We start from the raw sequence: 12,579 nt of genomic DNA on the forward strand, positions 1-12,579 counted from the left end.
ATTTGTGTCATTTTCCATGCATTGACAGAAGGACTGCATTAAAGCTGGTATTTGTTTGCCAGGAGGATGAGGAGCATGAGGGAAGGCGTGAGAAGAAAAATGGTTCCACAAACACCCATGAGAGAGCCCAAAGGCCTTTCTGCTTCTGGCAGAAACAAGTTCCAGAGAAGATGAAGTTCCTGGGTTCGTGTATGACTATGTATTAGATATACATTATTTAGATTGGACTTTTTGCTGAATTCAAGGGGTAGAATTATTCCCTGGGAAAACAGGGTGCCCTTCAAAGATGCCTTAGTGCTGAGAATCATAAAAGGATTTCTGCAAAGACTAAAATTCCTAAAATAGCTCCAATCCCGTTTTAGCTCTACCTGCTGACCTCACTCCCATCCACACCAAACCGCAGACCAGGGAGGGTCCAGAAAGCTGAGTCCAGAGTCCCTGCCCTTTCTGGGGGTAGCACACCCCCACAGTTCGCAGACACTTACTTTGTAGACCTCGTGGACACTGGTTAGTCTGTCAAACTTGGAGTACATGGAATTCAGCATCTTCACTATCTGGATAGGTTGGCAGGCAGCACAGATGTTAGTAAATGTAACCACATCACTGAAAAGAATCGTGCACGTTTTAAACTCCCCTGCAACATAAACCAGGTGTCAGTGACAGTCCAGGATATGGAATAATAATCCTATGAATTCTAGGTGCAGGTGTCCTTTGGGAACCAAATCTGACTGTGCCTTGGGGAGAAGGAGCCGGATGCCATTCAGCCAGCAGACCTCCCCCGAGTGCCCACTACGAGCCAGTCTTCATACAGGGAGAATCACGTAACATGAAACAGACAGGACCTTGGCCCTTGAGGAGCTCACAGTCCAGTGGAGGAGACATACATGTCATCAAACACCCTGTAAGGTGTGATGAGAGGCATGGGAGAGCAGAAACGGGTTGAGCAGGCCCTGGCTTACCAAAAAGCCCTTGGCAAGTGGGCTGAGGCAGAGACCCCGGGGCAGGGCAGAGTACTGCCCACCGCGACAGCAGAGACTAGTCACCATGAGGTGGTGAGTTCCGCTCTCCTTGTATGGCGAGAAGGCCACCATATCCTCAGCATGTGCTCCCAACTTGTCAGGCTACTTCCAGTCCTGCTAATTTTCGTAGAGCAGCTAGAGGACCTGCTTAAGTCAGACCCCCACCTCCTCTGCCTTACATCCATGACTTCCATCACACTGAGACTAAAACAGAAAATGTTTACCGTGGCCAGTGAGGGGGCCCCCTCTGTCCCCACCACCTCTCTGGCTTCACATCTTCACCGCTCTCTTTGGTTTACACCACTCCAGCCACACTGGCTTCCTTGGGGTTTTTGAAGTGCCTCCTGCTTGGCGTCCTAGCACTGGTTGCTTTCTCTCTCTGACCCCTCTTTTCACAAATATCCAAGGTTCTCTGTCTCACATCTCACATGTAAGCACCTCATGAGAACTTCCTTTACCACTCTATTTAAAATAACAGTCCCGGGATGCCTGGGTGGCTCAGTTGGTTTGACGACTGCCTTCGGCTCAGGTCATGATCCCGGAGTCCTGGGATAGAGTCCCGCATCAGGCTCCCAGCTCCACGGGGAGTCTGCTTCTCTCTCTGACCTTCTCCTAGCTCATGCTCTCTCTCACTGTCTCTTTCTCAAATAAATAAATAAATTAAATAAAATAAAAAATAAAAAAATAAAAAAAAATAACAGTCCCGAGACCCTGTCCTCTTAGCCTCATTGCTGCCCCCAAGCCCGTATGCCTTACATGTGGGATTATATGGGATTGTTTATTTGCTTATTGCCTGTTTTCCTCATTGGACTATAAGCTCCATGAGATGAGAGACCATTTTGGTCTCTGTTATATTCCCAGTCCCTAGAGCGGGACCTGGCACATAGTAGATGCTCAGTAAATATTTATTAGATAACTGAATATATGACTCCTTGAACACAGCTGGGTATTGTCTGTATTATTTATACCTCTGGTAATAATCTCCTGTTCATGTAACTTTCCCTTCCCTTTGGCTTCTGGTCTACCCTTCTTCTTCAGACTCTCCCTACCTTTCTGATCTTGTTTTATATATTCCAATGACTTTTCTTCCTTCTCAAATAAGCAGTGTTCCCTAAGTTTCAATGCCTAACCCTCTTCCCTTCTCACCTCATGGCCCCAGATGACCTTATTTATAACTCATACCGCCCGTGATTAACCACCACCCACATTCCCGACAACTTCTAGATTGATAGCTTACCCTGGAAATTTCCATTGAGTTCTCCCTACAGTTCCTAACTACTTACTGGTCATGCTACATGGAGTATCCCACCGGCATTTTAAACTCAGCTGCTCCAAAACCGACCTTACCATCCTCCCCTCAAACCTGCTCTTCTTTCTGGTTCGGCCTTAAAATAAATGTATCATGTGTCTCTATGCCAGAAACTTCACACTCAACCCTGACCCCTCCCTCTTCCTTTCTCCTGTCTTCTTGGTCATGAAAATCCTGCTGAGACCTTTCCCATATGTGGGGTCTTAATTCAGGCGTTTACCATCGCTCACCTGTACTGGGACAGGCTTTCTGTCTGTCTCCCTCATGTGCATTCACTACTCTGCAGCCAGAATCATATTCATCAAACTAATCATGAAACTTTCCTTCTAAGAAAAAGAAACCTGAGGGAATCCTCACCCTAAGTGTCCAGCCCCACCTGGCATGGCTCTGCCACGTCCCCCCACGTTCTAGGGACAGTCCCCTGCAGACGGTGTTGGTGCTGCCCCACCTTTGCTCCGTCATCCCATTCTCCTGCAATGCCTCATCCCTCTTTTTTTTTTTTTTCCTGAAGTAGAATCTCAAGGTTTAACTCAAGTGTCAGACATTTCATGTAAAGCCTCATAGCCCCTGACCCTGTGTCTTTCTCTCCGACGTCTACTTATTATTAACTTCCCTAGCATCTGTGTTTCCATACCTTTGCAACAGACAGAGCATGAATTCTGGAGTTAGATAACTTCTGATTGATTTTCAGCTTGTTTACTCATAAACCGGGGTGCACATAAATTTACAAAGCTAGTTGGGATAATAACACTTCCCTCACAGAAACGTTCAGAAAATTAAATGAAATGGCCTGTATGAAAATGTCTATTCCAGGGCGCCTGGGTGGCTCAGTGGGTTAAGCCGCTGCCTTCGGCTCAGGTCATGATCTCAGGGTCCTGGGATCGAGCCCCACATCGGGCTCTCTGCTCAGCAGGGAGCCTGCTTCCCTCTCTCTCTCTCTGCCTGCCTCTCTGCCTACTTGTGATCTGTCTGTCAAATAAATAAATAAAATCTTAAAAAAAAAAAATGTCTACTCCAGATCCTGGAGCAATCAGGACTCCTTAACCCACACGAGTTTCCTTTCCTTTGGTTACCCTGCCCCCCATGAATCGATCCATATAGATGCCAAACCCACAAGACCGTGAACTCTTTTGGGTCAACACGGGGCAGCACCCTGAAATTCAGTAGCTTTCCCACGGATGTCTGGGTGCGAAAACACACCCGTGCCCGATGGAAAGGGAGTTCAGAGTAAACACGTCATTCTCTCCTCCATAAACGGCTTGCTCTCCCAGACTGGTCCTTCCAGGCACCCAGTGACTTATGTAAGGTGCGGGAGTGTTATTCCCGGGGTCCAAGCACACACAACTCTATTCACGATCCCCAACAGACAGGCCAGGCTCAGGCCACACTTTCAGGTCTTAGAGAGTGTGATATAGGTGGGCATAGTTGACGGGCATTTTTATTTAATCCGTATTTCACAACTATGTTCTTTCCATTATTCTTATTGTTGGTAGAAGCAAACTGAGGCCACATGGCTTATGTAACCAGCCCAAGGTCATGTCATGAACGAGGGACAGAGCCCCAGTCCAGCCCTAGATCTGTGCGGGTTCAGAGCCTGCGCCCTGACAGCGGGGACACACCACCTCCCACGCAGAGGTCCCCGGCAGGGAAGGGAAGCTCTACCTGCGGCGACCTTCTTGCCCTCCTTCAGCTGGTTGGCCACATGTTCCGGCAGCATGGCATAAAGCAGGGTCTCTGTTTTCTTCTTTTCTATGGCCAAGTGCTTGGAGAGGATCCGCAGCTCCTCCTTCTTCCTCTCCAGCTGGTTGGACAGCTCAATCTCCGCCAGTCGCTGCTGGTTCAGGAGGATGAGGTCCCTGGTGGTGTCGTGGGGGGCGATGTCGGAGAGGTGCATGCCGCGTTCCTCCAGCTCCTGCAGGCTGCGAAGCTTCGGGGAGCACATGTATATCATGCAGCCCACGGCCTCCATCCAGATCATCTGGCCTGCCCATCACCGAGAAAAACGCGACAACAGAGCACGTCGCCGACAGGGGACACAGCTCACCAGATCACCACCCACACAATATGCCCTTTCATCCCTTGCACAGTCTCACGCCTTTCCTGTCAGCCCCATTTCTTGAGGGCTCTATGCATACTTCCTGTCTCCACTTACTCTTCTTCCCTGTCTCATGGGTACCCTTTTTTACTGGGACGTGGCCCTGTCTCCCTCACCTCCTGAGCCCCCCTGCTATTGGGTAGTGTCATGCAGAAACCCCCTCCCTGTAACCTCACTTCGGGAGACTTCCCTGACACTGCTTTGTTTCTGAGATTCCCCCCACTTCTTTCAATTTTCCCTTTAAGGTCTTTTTTTGCTCATTCCTTCAATGCTGGTGTTCCCCAGGTTTCTGTCTTGGTATTCTCTTAGTATTCCACAGCGGCACCCTACTTCGTGCTGACGAGGAATCTGAATTTCCAAAGAAACCCTGCTTCCTGCACTCAAGTGCATATTTCCTTAAAAAGAGATATGTTTATTATTTCACTATAAAAAGAGTATTCATGCATTGCAGAAAATGAAAGAAGTCAAAGAAAACAACAAAAGTTGCCCATAATCACACCACTCAGGTAATTACCAAAAATGGGTTTTCTGCCATCTTCTTTTTGTAATCTGAATTTTGCACTTTAAATTTATAATAGATATATCCTTCCCTAGCATAAATATAGGTATGCATCATACTTTTTTGCAGGCTGCATTGATTATACCATGTTTTATTCAACCAACTAGCTAGCACTGATTATGTTAGGTCCCTTTTATCAGTCTATAAACAGCATGACAATGGCCAAGCTTAAGGTAAGTCATTGTGTATAATCATGCCTATTCTGTTAAGGATGTAATCTTAGAAACTGGATTACTGAGACAAACAATATGCTCACTTTTAATGTTTTTGGATGCATATTGCTAAAATGCCCTCTAAAATGATCGCGACAATTTATACTCCCAACAGCAGTGATTTTTTTTTTAAACTACTCACCAGTATTTACACATAGTTACAGCTGAACTCACCTTCAGTCCCCTCTACTTATTTCCTTGCCCTCACCCCTGCTATGAACCAGGCACACTATTCTAGGTATTAAGGAGTCAGCAGTGACTCAAACTGGCCAAGTCCCTGACCCCAAGGAGGTCACAGCATGTCTGTTCAGCTAGTTACCCAAGTTACCTAGTTTTATCACTCAGTTACCCAAGCAAGAAAGCTAATCATTAGCCTCAGTATTCTCTCTTTTTTGCAACCTTTACATCCAATCGCCAACTTCTACCTTAATTCTTTCCTGAATCTGTTCCTCATGCACCACCCCGGCACCACTGCTTGGGTCCTGTGGGGCTTTAAAGCTTCTCACCAACTCTCCCATGGCAGCCTCCCGCTTTCTATGCAACTTTTTGAAAAAACCAAAAACTCTGCCTTGTGCCTGTCTGAGCAATGGCCCAGATGGCAGAGAGCGATGAGGGGAGGGGTGAGTTCCTTACCTCGGAGTTTGAGTGCGGGCTGACTTTTCCATGCCTCAGGCATCCTTTCTCTTCGTGCCTTCAGGACAAATTGACTGTTGATAAATTTGCAGATGCTGAAAATGTTGAAGGTAACTTGGGGATGAATGATGGAGAAATACTCATCTAATCGAATCTTCTGGGTTTGGAGTCCCGGGACATACTTCTGAATATTCACTCCAGCTTGCTTGACCCTCAGCTATCCACAGAGGACAGATGTGAGACCAGGAAACAGAAAGCAACCTGCACCACGCACTTCCCCTTGGAAATACCACTCCGTATCCTCTCTGACTCACTAAGGAGGAGAAGGGGTCACTAATGGAAGAGATACCGTAGAAGTAATAAATATTATTTTAAAAATCAAATCTGCAGCTAATCTCTGAAAGAGGAAAGGGTAGTATAGCGTGCTCAAAAGCATATTTCTTACTAACAAGAAGTCTCAACTGGGTTGAGACTGTTCAAAGACTCAACTGGGTTGACAGTTCTTCTCTAACTCTGTGGGATTTCTCTGTTTCTGTCTCTTTCTGTCTCTCCCTGTCTTTGACTCTCTCTGCCTTCCCTCCCTTCAGAATTCATTAATAAAGAAACTAGCAAATTCTGTAGCTTAGATCTGACACCCAGGCCCCAGGTGAAGGAGTCCATCACAGACGTGAGGGGATATCTTCCATTGCTGCCTTCAGGGGACACACAGAAGGAAGAGGCAAAATGGGTCTCCTGTACATAAAATGTCCAATGTCTACATAAGTTGCCCATAATACTTAACATCACTAACCCCGGGCTGTCTGTTAGGCTACAGAAATTGACTTAACATTGTACAATAATTATCATTAAGTTTTCTGTGATTCTTAAAAAGAATCACTATCATTAAATTTTCTGTGATTCTTAAAAAGAAAAAGCAGTTTTCAAATACATCAGAATTTAAAACATTAATAGTAACAATAATAATATCCTCATAGCACCGGGGAAATGCCAAAGCATATTACTTTATCATTCCCTAGTTGTTTCTTATAGGAATGTTTGATTTCCTCAGTTAGATTGATTCTTTGCAAGCAGAGAAGACCCTCAAATGAGTAAATTTCATAGAATCTTTATCCAGCAGTCCACTGGAGGTGATGATTCCAACAGGTCTCTGATGATTCCAACAGATCAAATAAATATCAAAGAAAATCGCAACTACCCGAAGACATTTTAACTGATCTTTTTTACCAAATTTATTTTGCCTCATTGCCCTTTAAATGAGCTTGTAATCAATTCAGTTGACATCATTTTAGCCAAGGAAATTGACACCAAACATTTTCCATTAATGGTCATCCTTACAGCTCCCACAAAACTGTGGCATGAGTTGGCACAGACCTCTCCCCTGATTTCAAGCTATAGAAAGAGAAGCTTGGTGGGATTGAGCCTTTCACAATGGCTACAAGGACGGCAAAGACCCTGATCTAAAATGTCACCCTGTCATTACTGTGTTCTTTCATCTCTCGGTGTCGTGAACTTTGACGTTATGTCTTTTTTTTCTAATGACAAACTTTCCCCCATGCACTCCCTAGTCTAGTCTCCTTGGTGCAGTCCCCAACCCATAGGTATGGGAGAAGATCCTGCACTCTGGTTTCTGGAGGATGCCAAAATGAAAAAGAAGTCAATGGTCCGTCACACCAGGCTAAATCCTAGTCTCCCAAACCCTGGGGACTCCTCAGGGACTTGAAAGTCCCCACCAGCCATGAAAGACCATACAACATCTTCCCTTCCCAGCTTATCCCTAATCCAAGCGACAGAGGGAAGGGGCCTCTTACTGATTCATCAAACACAATGTGGAAAGGAAAAGCATTGCAGAACGTCTTCTGTTCAATCCAGAGCTGCTCAGGATAAACTGGCACGAAGGTATTCACGAGATGCCCTGGGTGCAGAAAAAGAGAGTCCTGCTCACAGGCAGCTCACGCCACCAACCTGGCACAGAGCAGAGCTCGCTCGGGATAGCATCTTAAACGTTCATGGGCAAAGAGCAGTCCCCACTCTCTATCACAGGCTCCCTTAGCGTCTCCAGATGGCCACAGCAATTCTTCCAAATTAAAACAAACAGAAAACTTGCTACCGGGTTGAGAAGTACCCCCCTACCCCCTGCCAAGTTTCTGCCCGATGCTGAAGAGTTTCTGGGCCAATTGAGTATGTCTCGCCATGCAAACAGAGCCGGCATTGAAACGGTGACAGCCAGACAATGAGCTAGCAGAGCAGAGCCTGTGTGCCCGGCCCAGCGTCAGGGACATTTGCCATGGAGCTTTTTAGACTGACAGTTTTGGGTGGCACATGAAAATTTAACCAACAGCCCTATTTGGCAGGGGGTAGAGATTCGAAATGGAGCCTTTTTGATATGAAAATCTCCCAGACAAAGGATGTCAATTGCGTGTTTGACTCGCTTGCCATGGCTTGAGGGACTCAGAATGCAGCCTTTTGAGCCCTGCAGACCTCCTCCCAGATGCATGTCACCAGGACCTACGGGGCAAAGCGGGGAGGGCTCTAGCTCCGGGCTCCCAGTGGGGCGGGACTCCCATTCTGGCTTAGTCATTAGTGCTGATCATGGGATGGGCTCCGTGTCAACAAGGGCACCTTCAGAGCCTGACGCCTTCATTTTTCATGCAGAAGATGGAGGACCTTGTGCAGGGCCATACAGCGCCTCAGGGACGGAGCCAGAAATCTGCTTTCTTGGCTCCTGATCCAGTGTGCTTTGCACTACTGGACACCATGGTTATTAACTGCAGACTTCTAGATCAGAAGTGCATCCCAGTCCCGAAGGCCCAAGAAGCTGTAGAAAATGCATTGTTTTTGAAAATATGTCAGTTCTCATCCTCCTTCCTTTCAACACAGTCCCCAGCTAGGACTGATTCCCATCCTCTCTCCAGTGGCTTTCCCTGATTATCGGGGAGACTGTGTCTCTCTGTGTCACCCAGCACAAAAGGGACAAAGGAGGGCAAGTTACAGTCTGACGTTTTAAAGTTAAAAATCCTGCCTCCAAATCCAAGCTCTGCAGAAATCAGTGACATCATAATCATGGAAGACTTGACCCATTTGTGTGCACCAAGCCATTACTCGGCTCCAAGAGTCACAATCAGGAAATCAGGAAACTCACCTTTTCCAAACATGACTATGCTTCTCACAATTTCCCAGTGTGATTTCTTCACAGGACAGACAGAGACACTCAAATACTTCTCTTTCATCCTAAGGAAAGCCGCCTCCATAGCCTGTAGATGACAAAAAGAAAAGCACGTGTGTCTGGTCATGGGACTGGTCATGTGCCTAGACGTGCACAAGCCCCATTCTGCTGTAATCAGGACCAATGGAACAGCAAGTCCACACAAGGTCAGTCTTAGCAAGACTTTCTTATCCCTAAGATTTGTACCTAGTTAATCTTCCTGTTGTTTCTCTGCCAAAGGCAGCAAGGACTTCTTACAAATCTCACGATAGGGCTGGCATGAAAATCACATAGGAACATCTTCTCTTCTTGTGGTTGGCGATTCTGTAGCCAACACTTTGAGGGGGGCTTTGAATGCTCTAAGACATAAACACTGGGTGCTCCAGGAGACACAGAATCATCGGGATGCTTGCATAAGCTGTGTGGATATATGTAGGACCTAAGTAGAAAATGTTCACTCTACAAGTTGGAATTGAGGCAGCCATCACAGGATCAGGAATTGACTCCAGACTCCCAACTGGTCCCAGCTCTAGAAGTGGGCGCTAAGGGCTTAAAAGGTCAATTTATTTTAGAAGGATTGCAAAATAAGCCACAAAGCCAAATGTCTGGCCTTCATATTGGTGTTTTTAGAGGTGAAAATATTCCAGGCTGAAGTTCGTCCCCGAAAACCTCCCAGTGTTTATCCAAGTTTTCTTAACCTAGCCATTCTCAACCAATAATGATTTTGTCCCTACCACTGCCCTGGAGATATTTTTAATTCCCACAGCTAAGGAGTGGGGAAGCAGGGTCCTACTCACGTCTGGTAGATGAGCTAGGAATGCTACTAGACGAGCACAAGACAGCCCATCATAACAAAGAATTATCTGGCCCAAAATGTCGGTAGGGTTAAGGCTGAGAAGCTCTGCCTTAAATCCACGATTAGAAGGTCCATTTGGTTCTGTTGCATCGATTGTTCGGAGACTGGTATTTCCACTAGGAGGATCTGTGCTTCGCAAAGACATAGCAAACCCAGTACCTCTTGGTCTCTCAGGATGTCCTGATTGTCTTGTTTCCGGTTTGGTTTTGCCCTTCTTATCTCTCTGTGAGACTTCTGCACAACCAGAAACACAACATGCTCCTTCTTTCCTGTCCTCTCCTCTTCCTTACTCATGTTAAGGATATCCATGGTCACATCAGTGTCAAAGAAGTCTTTGGCCACAGCCTCAATGATACCTACAGCAGAAGGACACTTAACGGTGAGGGATGGCAAGAGGCAGTTTTGCCACCAAAAGTTATAATCAAGTTAGACTTCAGATGAATATCCCAGAGTTCACTAAGCCCAGGCCCTGCATCAAGACAGGCAACAGAGGACAGATTAATAAAATTAAAAATAAAATAACTTCCGGGTAGTGGTTTAAATTATATATGTCTGCATAACAAATATAGCCCTGCCACTCCAATTTCTAGTTTAACATCTATTCATTTGTTTGTTTATTTCAGGAAGGCATTTAACTCACTAAACCAACTCTAGAAATAATGTAAACAAAATCTAGTTATAAAAGCATTAAGGACCATGTTCTAAAAAGAGGTGCTCTGGAAATCTATCCCGGAGTTATAATATAAGCATGGGAAAATTGTGCATGAAAATGTTCACCAAAGCAATAACAAAAGAGTAGTATCGACTAAAAATTCAACAACAGGGGACTCATTATTTACAATATGGATTATCACTCGGCAGTTGAAAATGAGTTTAAAGGACCATGTGCAAACATAGAAGGATGCTTTTTCTCCATAATGCCGAATACACAAAGAAATGTTGATACAAAATAATATGCAGAATCATCATAACTATGTAAACATGTAGTTCAAAATGTTAAAATAAAAAATGGAAACTGTTCCTTCTTTTGACACCTTGGGAACTTATTTTAATGGCCCAAAGGCTTTGGGAGTAATGATCAAGATGACAAAGAATCAGATAATGGAAGAGCTGGGTGAGCTATGAGCCATCCTGGAGACTCTGTGAGGAGAACTCCAGAGACGTCGTAACTGTGGGGCTGGTGGGGCTGTTCCCATACCTGGTACGATGTGGCACAGACCACTCCTGTCAGAGTAGTAATGGAGAAGCATTTTCCCATCTGCTGCTTTCTCCACACGGAATGATGGTGCGTTCATCTCCTATTTGAAAGACATGACATGTTTCTCCCAGAAAACCCAAGTTATTTAAATTATACTTTAAAGGCTTTGTGCACAACAGTACTTACCCATAACGACACAGAAAACTGTATCCCCAGCCCCTCTCCAATCACACAAAATCCAGGATGGTTTTGACCCCTACATGTCAGGTATTTGATATTATCCCTAATTCCCTAACCCACTCTATATGGCAAGTGTTAGCTCTCTTTTAAAGAGGAAGAAACAGGCTCAGTGGAGTCAAGGCTGAAGTCAGGGTGCAACAAATATGGACCCCAGTGAGCCTTCGCACCCTGTGCGCTGCTTCTAGCCACACTCCAGGGCGGGCCAGCCGCTTGGCCTGTGAGCAGGTGACCATGGGCGTCTTCACCCTCTGAAAGATCAGGCGCTCAGAGCGACTTGGAGAAGAGTTCATTTCTTATCCTGGAAGTCACATGCTGTCTGCGGTGTAACATTGCACATTTGGAAAATCAAGATACATCGGAAGAGATCATCTTTCTCTGGGAACAAATGTTGACATTCAAGTTTGCACCATCTCATGGTAGATGTATGTCAAGAAATAAAGATGGAGACGTTGCCTGGGGGAGTCTCTGAAAAGAAAGAGCCTCCCCCCCCAACCTTGATTAGTAGGCAGCTCAACACCCAGGCTTATAGCCCGTGGTCCAAGTGAGGGAGGAGACTTAGGGAGGTGGGTTCCTACCATGATATTTGCTTTCTTCTATGGTAGGAGGGTTTCTAGTTAAAATAAGTTTCTTTTAAAAAATTACACACACACACACACACACGTATATATATAATTTTTAAGAATTTAAATATAGAAATTAAAGAACTGAAAATTTTTTAAAGAACTTAAAAAGATTTTTTTTTTTAATTTAAGAATATTAAATAAATAAATATATGTATATATAAAGAGGATTTGAGGCAACACATATAAAAAGCACATAATAAAATAGGAGATTGAAAGTTATTTAAAAAACTTTGCCCAAGCCCTGCATAGTGAAAAAAATAACAGTCTGAAATTCACAGCCTCTTGCTATCACTTCCACCTTCAGTCCTCACCCCCAGCCTAAGCTACTTCCCAGAGATGCTGCTCAAAGTCTGTGATTTTAATTCTATCCAACTCTCTGAACAGTAAGATAATACTTTTGTTTTTTTTTTTTTTATTGAAATAGAGTTTTATGGAAGTGGAGAATCAGGGCAAAGGGAAATAATGGGAAGCAGACAGAGCATGATCTTTGGGAGACAGGCTTATGTGGGGTTGCATCCCAGCTCAGCCACCATAACCCGGCAACTGGGGCAATTATTTGACCTTTCTGGACCTGTTTTCTCATCTATATCGTGAGAAAAAATAAGAATACCTAATCTTAGGGGTGTAAGGAGG

At 45.1% G+C, this 12,579-nt stretch overlaps 1 protein-coding gene across 1 annotated transcript in view; it reads right to left on the reverse strand.

The window, feature by feature from the left end:
- LOC131813725 (guanylate cyclase soluble subunit beta-2-like) overlaps nt 1–12,579 on the reverse strand; it is a 31,237-nt gene that overhangs the window by 16,200 nt on the left and 2,458 nt on the right. The window contains exons 2-8 of the mRNA XM_059144173.1: nt 11,084–11,183; nt 10,045–10,241; nt 8,967–9,078; nt 7,636–7,739; nt 5,828–6,044; nt 3,991–4,311; nt 486–634 (exon numbers count right to left, since the gene is read on the reverse strand). Of these exons, the coding sequence (XP_059000156.1) occupies nt 486–634; nt 3,991–4,311; nt 5,828–6,044; nt 7,636–7,739; nt 8,967–9,078; nt 10,045–10,241; nt 11,084–11,183 (1,200 nt within the window). The remainder of the gene's footprint in view (nt 1–485; nt 635–3,990; nt 4,312–5,827; nt 6,045–7,635; nt 7,740–8,966; nt 9,079–10,044; nt 10,242–11,083; nt 11,184–12,579) is intronic.

This window comes from Mustela lutreola, chromosome 13, assembly GCF_030435805.1.
Source record: "Mustela lutreola isolate mMusLut2 chromosome 13, mMusLut2.pri, whole genome shotgun sequence".
Lineage (NCBI taxonomy): Eukaryota > Metazoa > Chordata > Mammalia > Carnivora > Mustelidae > Mustela > Mustela lutreola.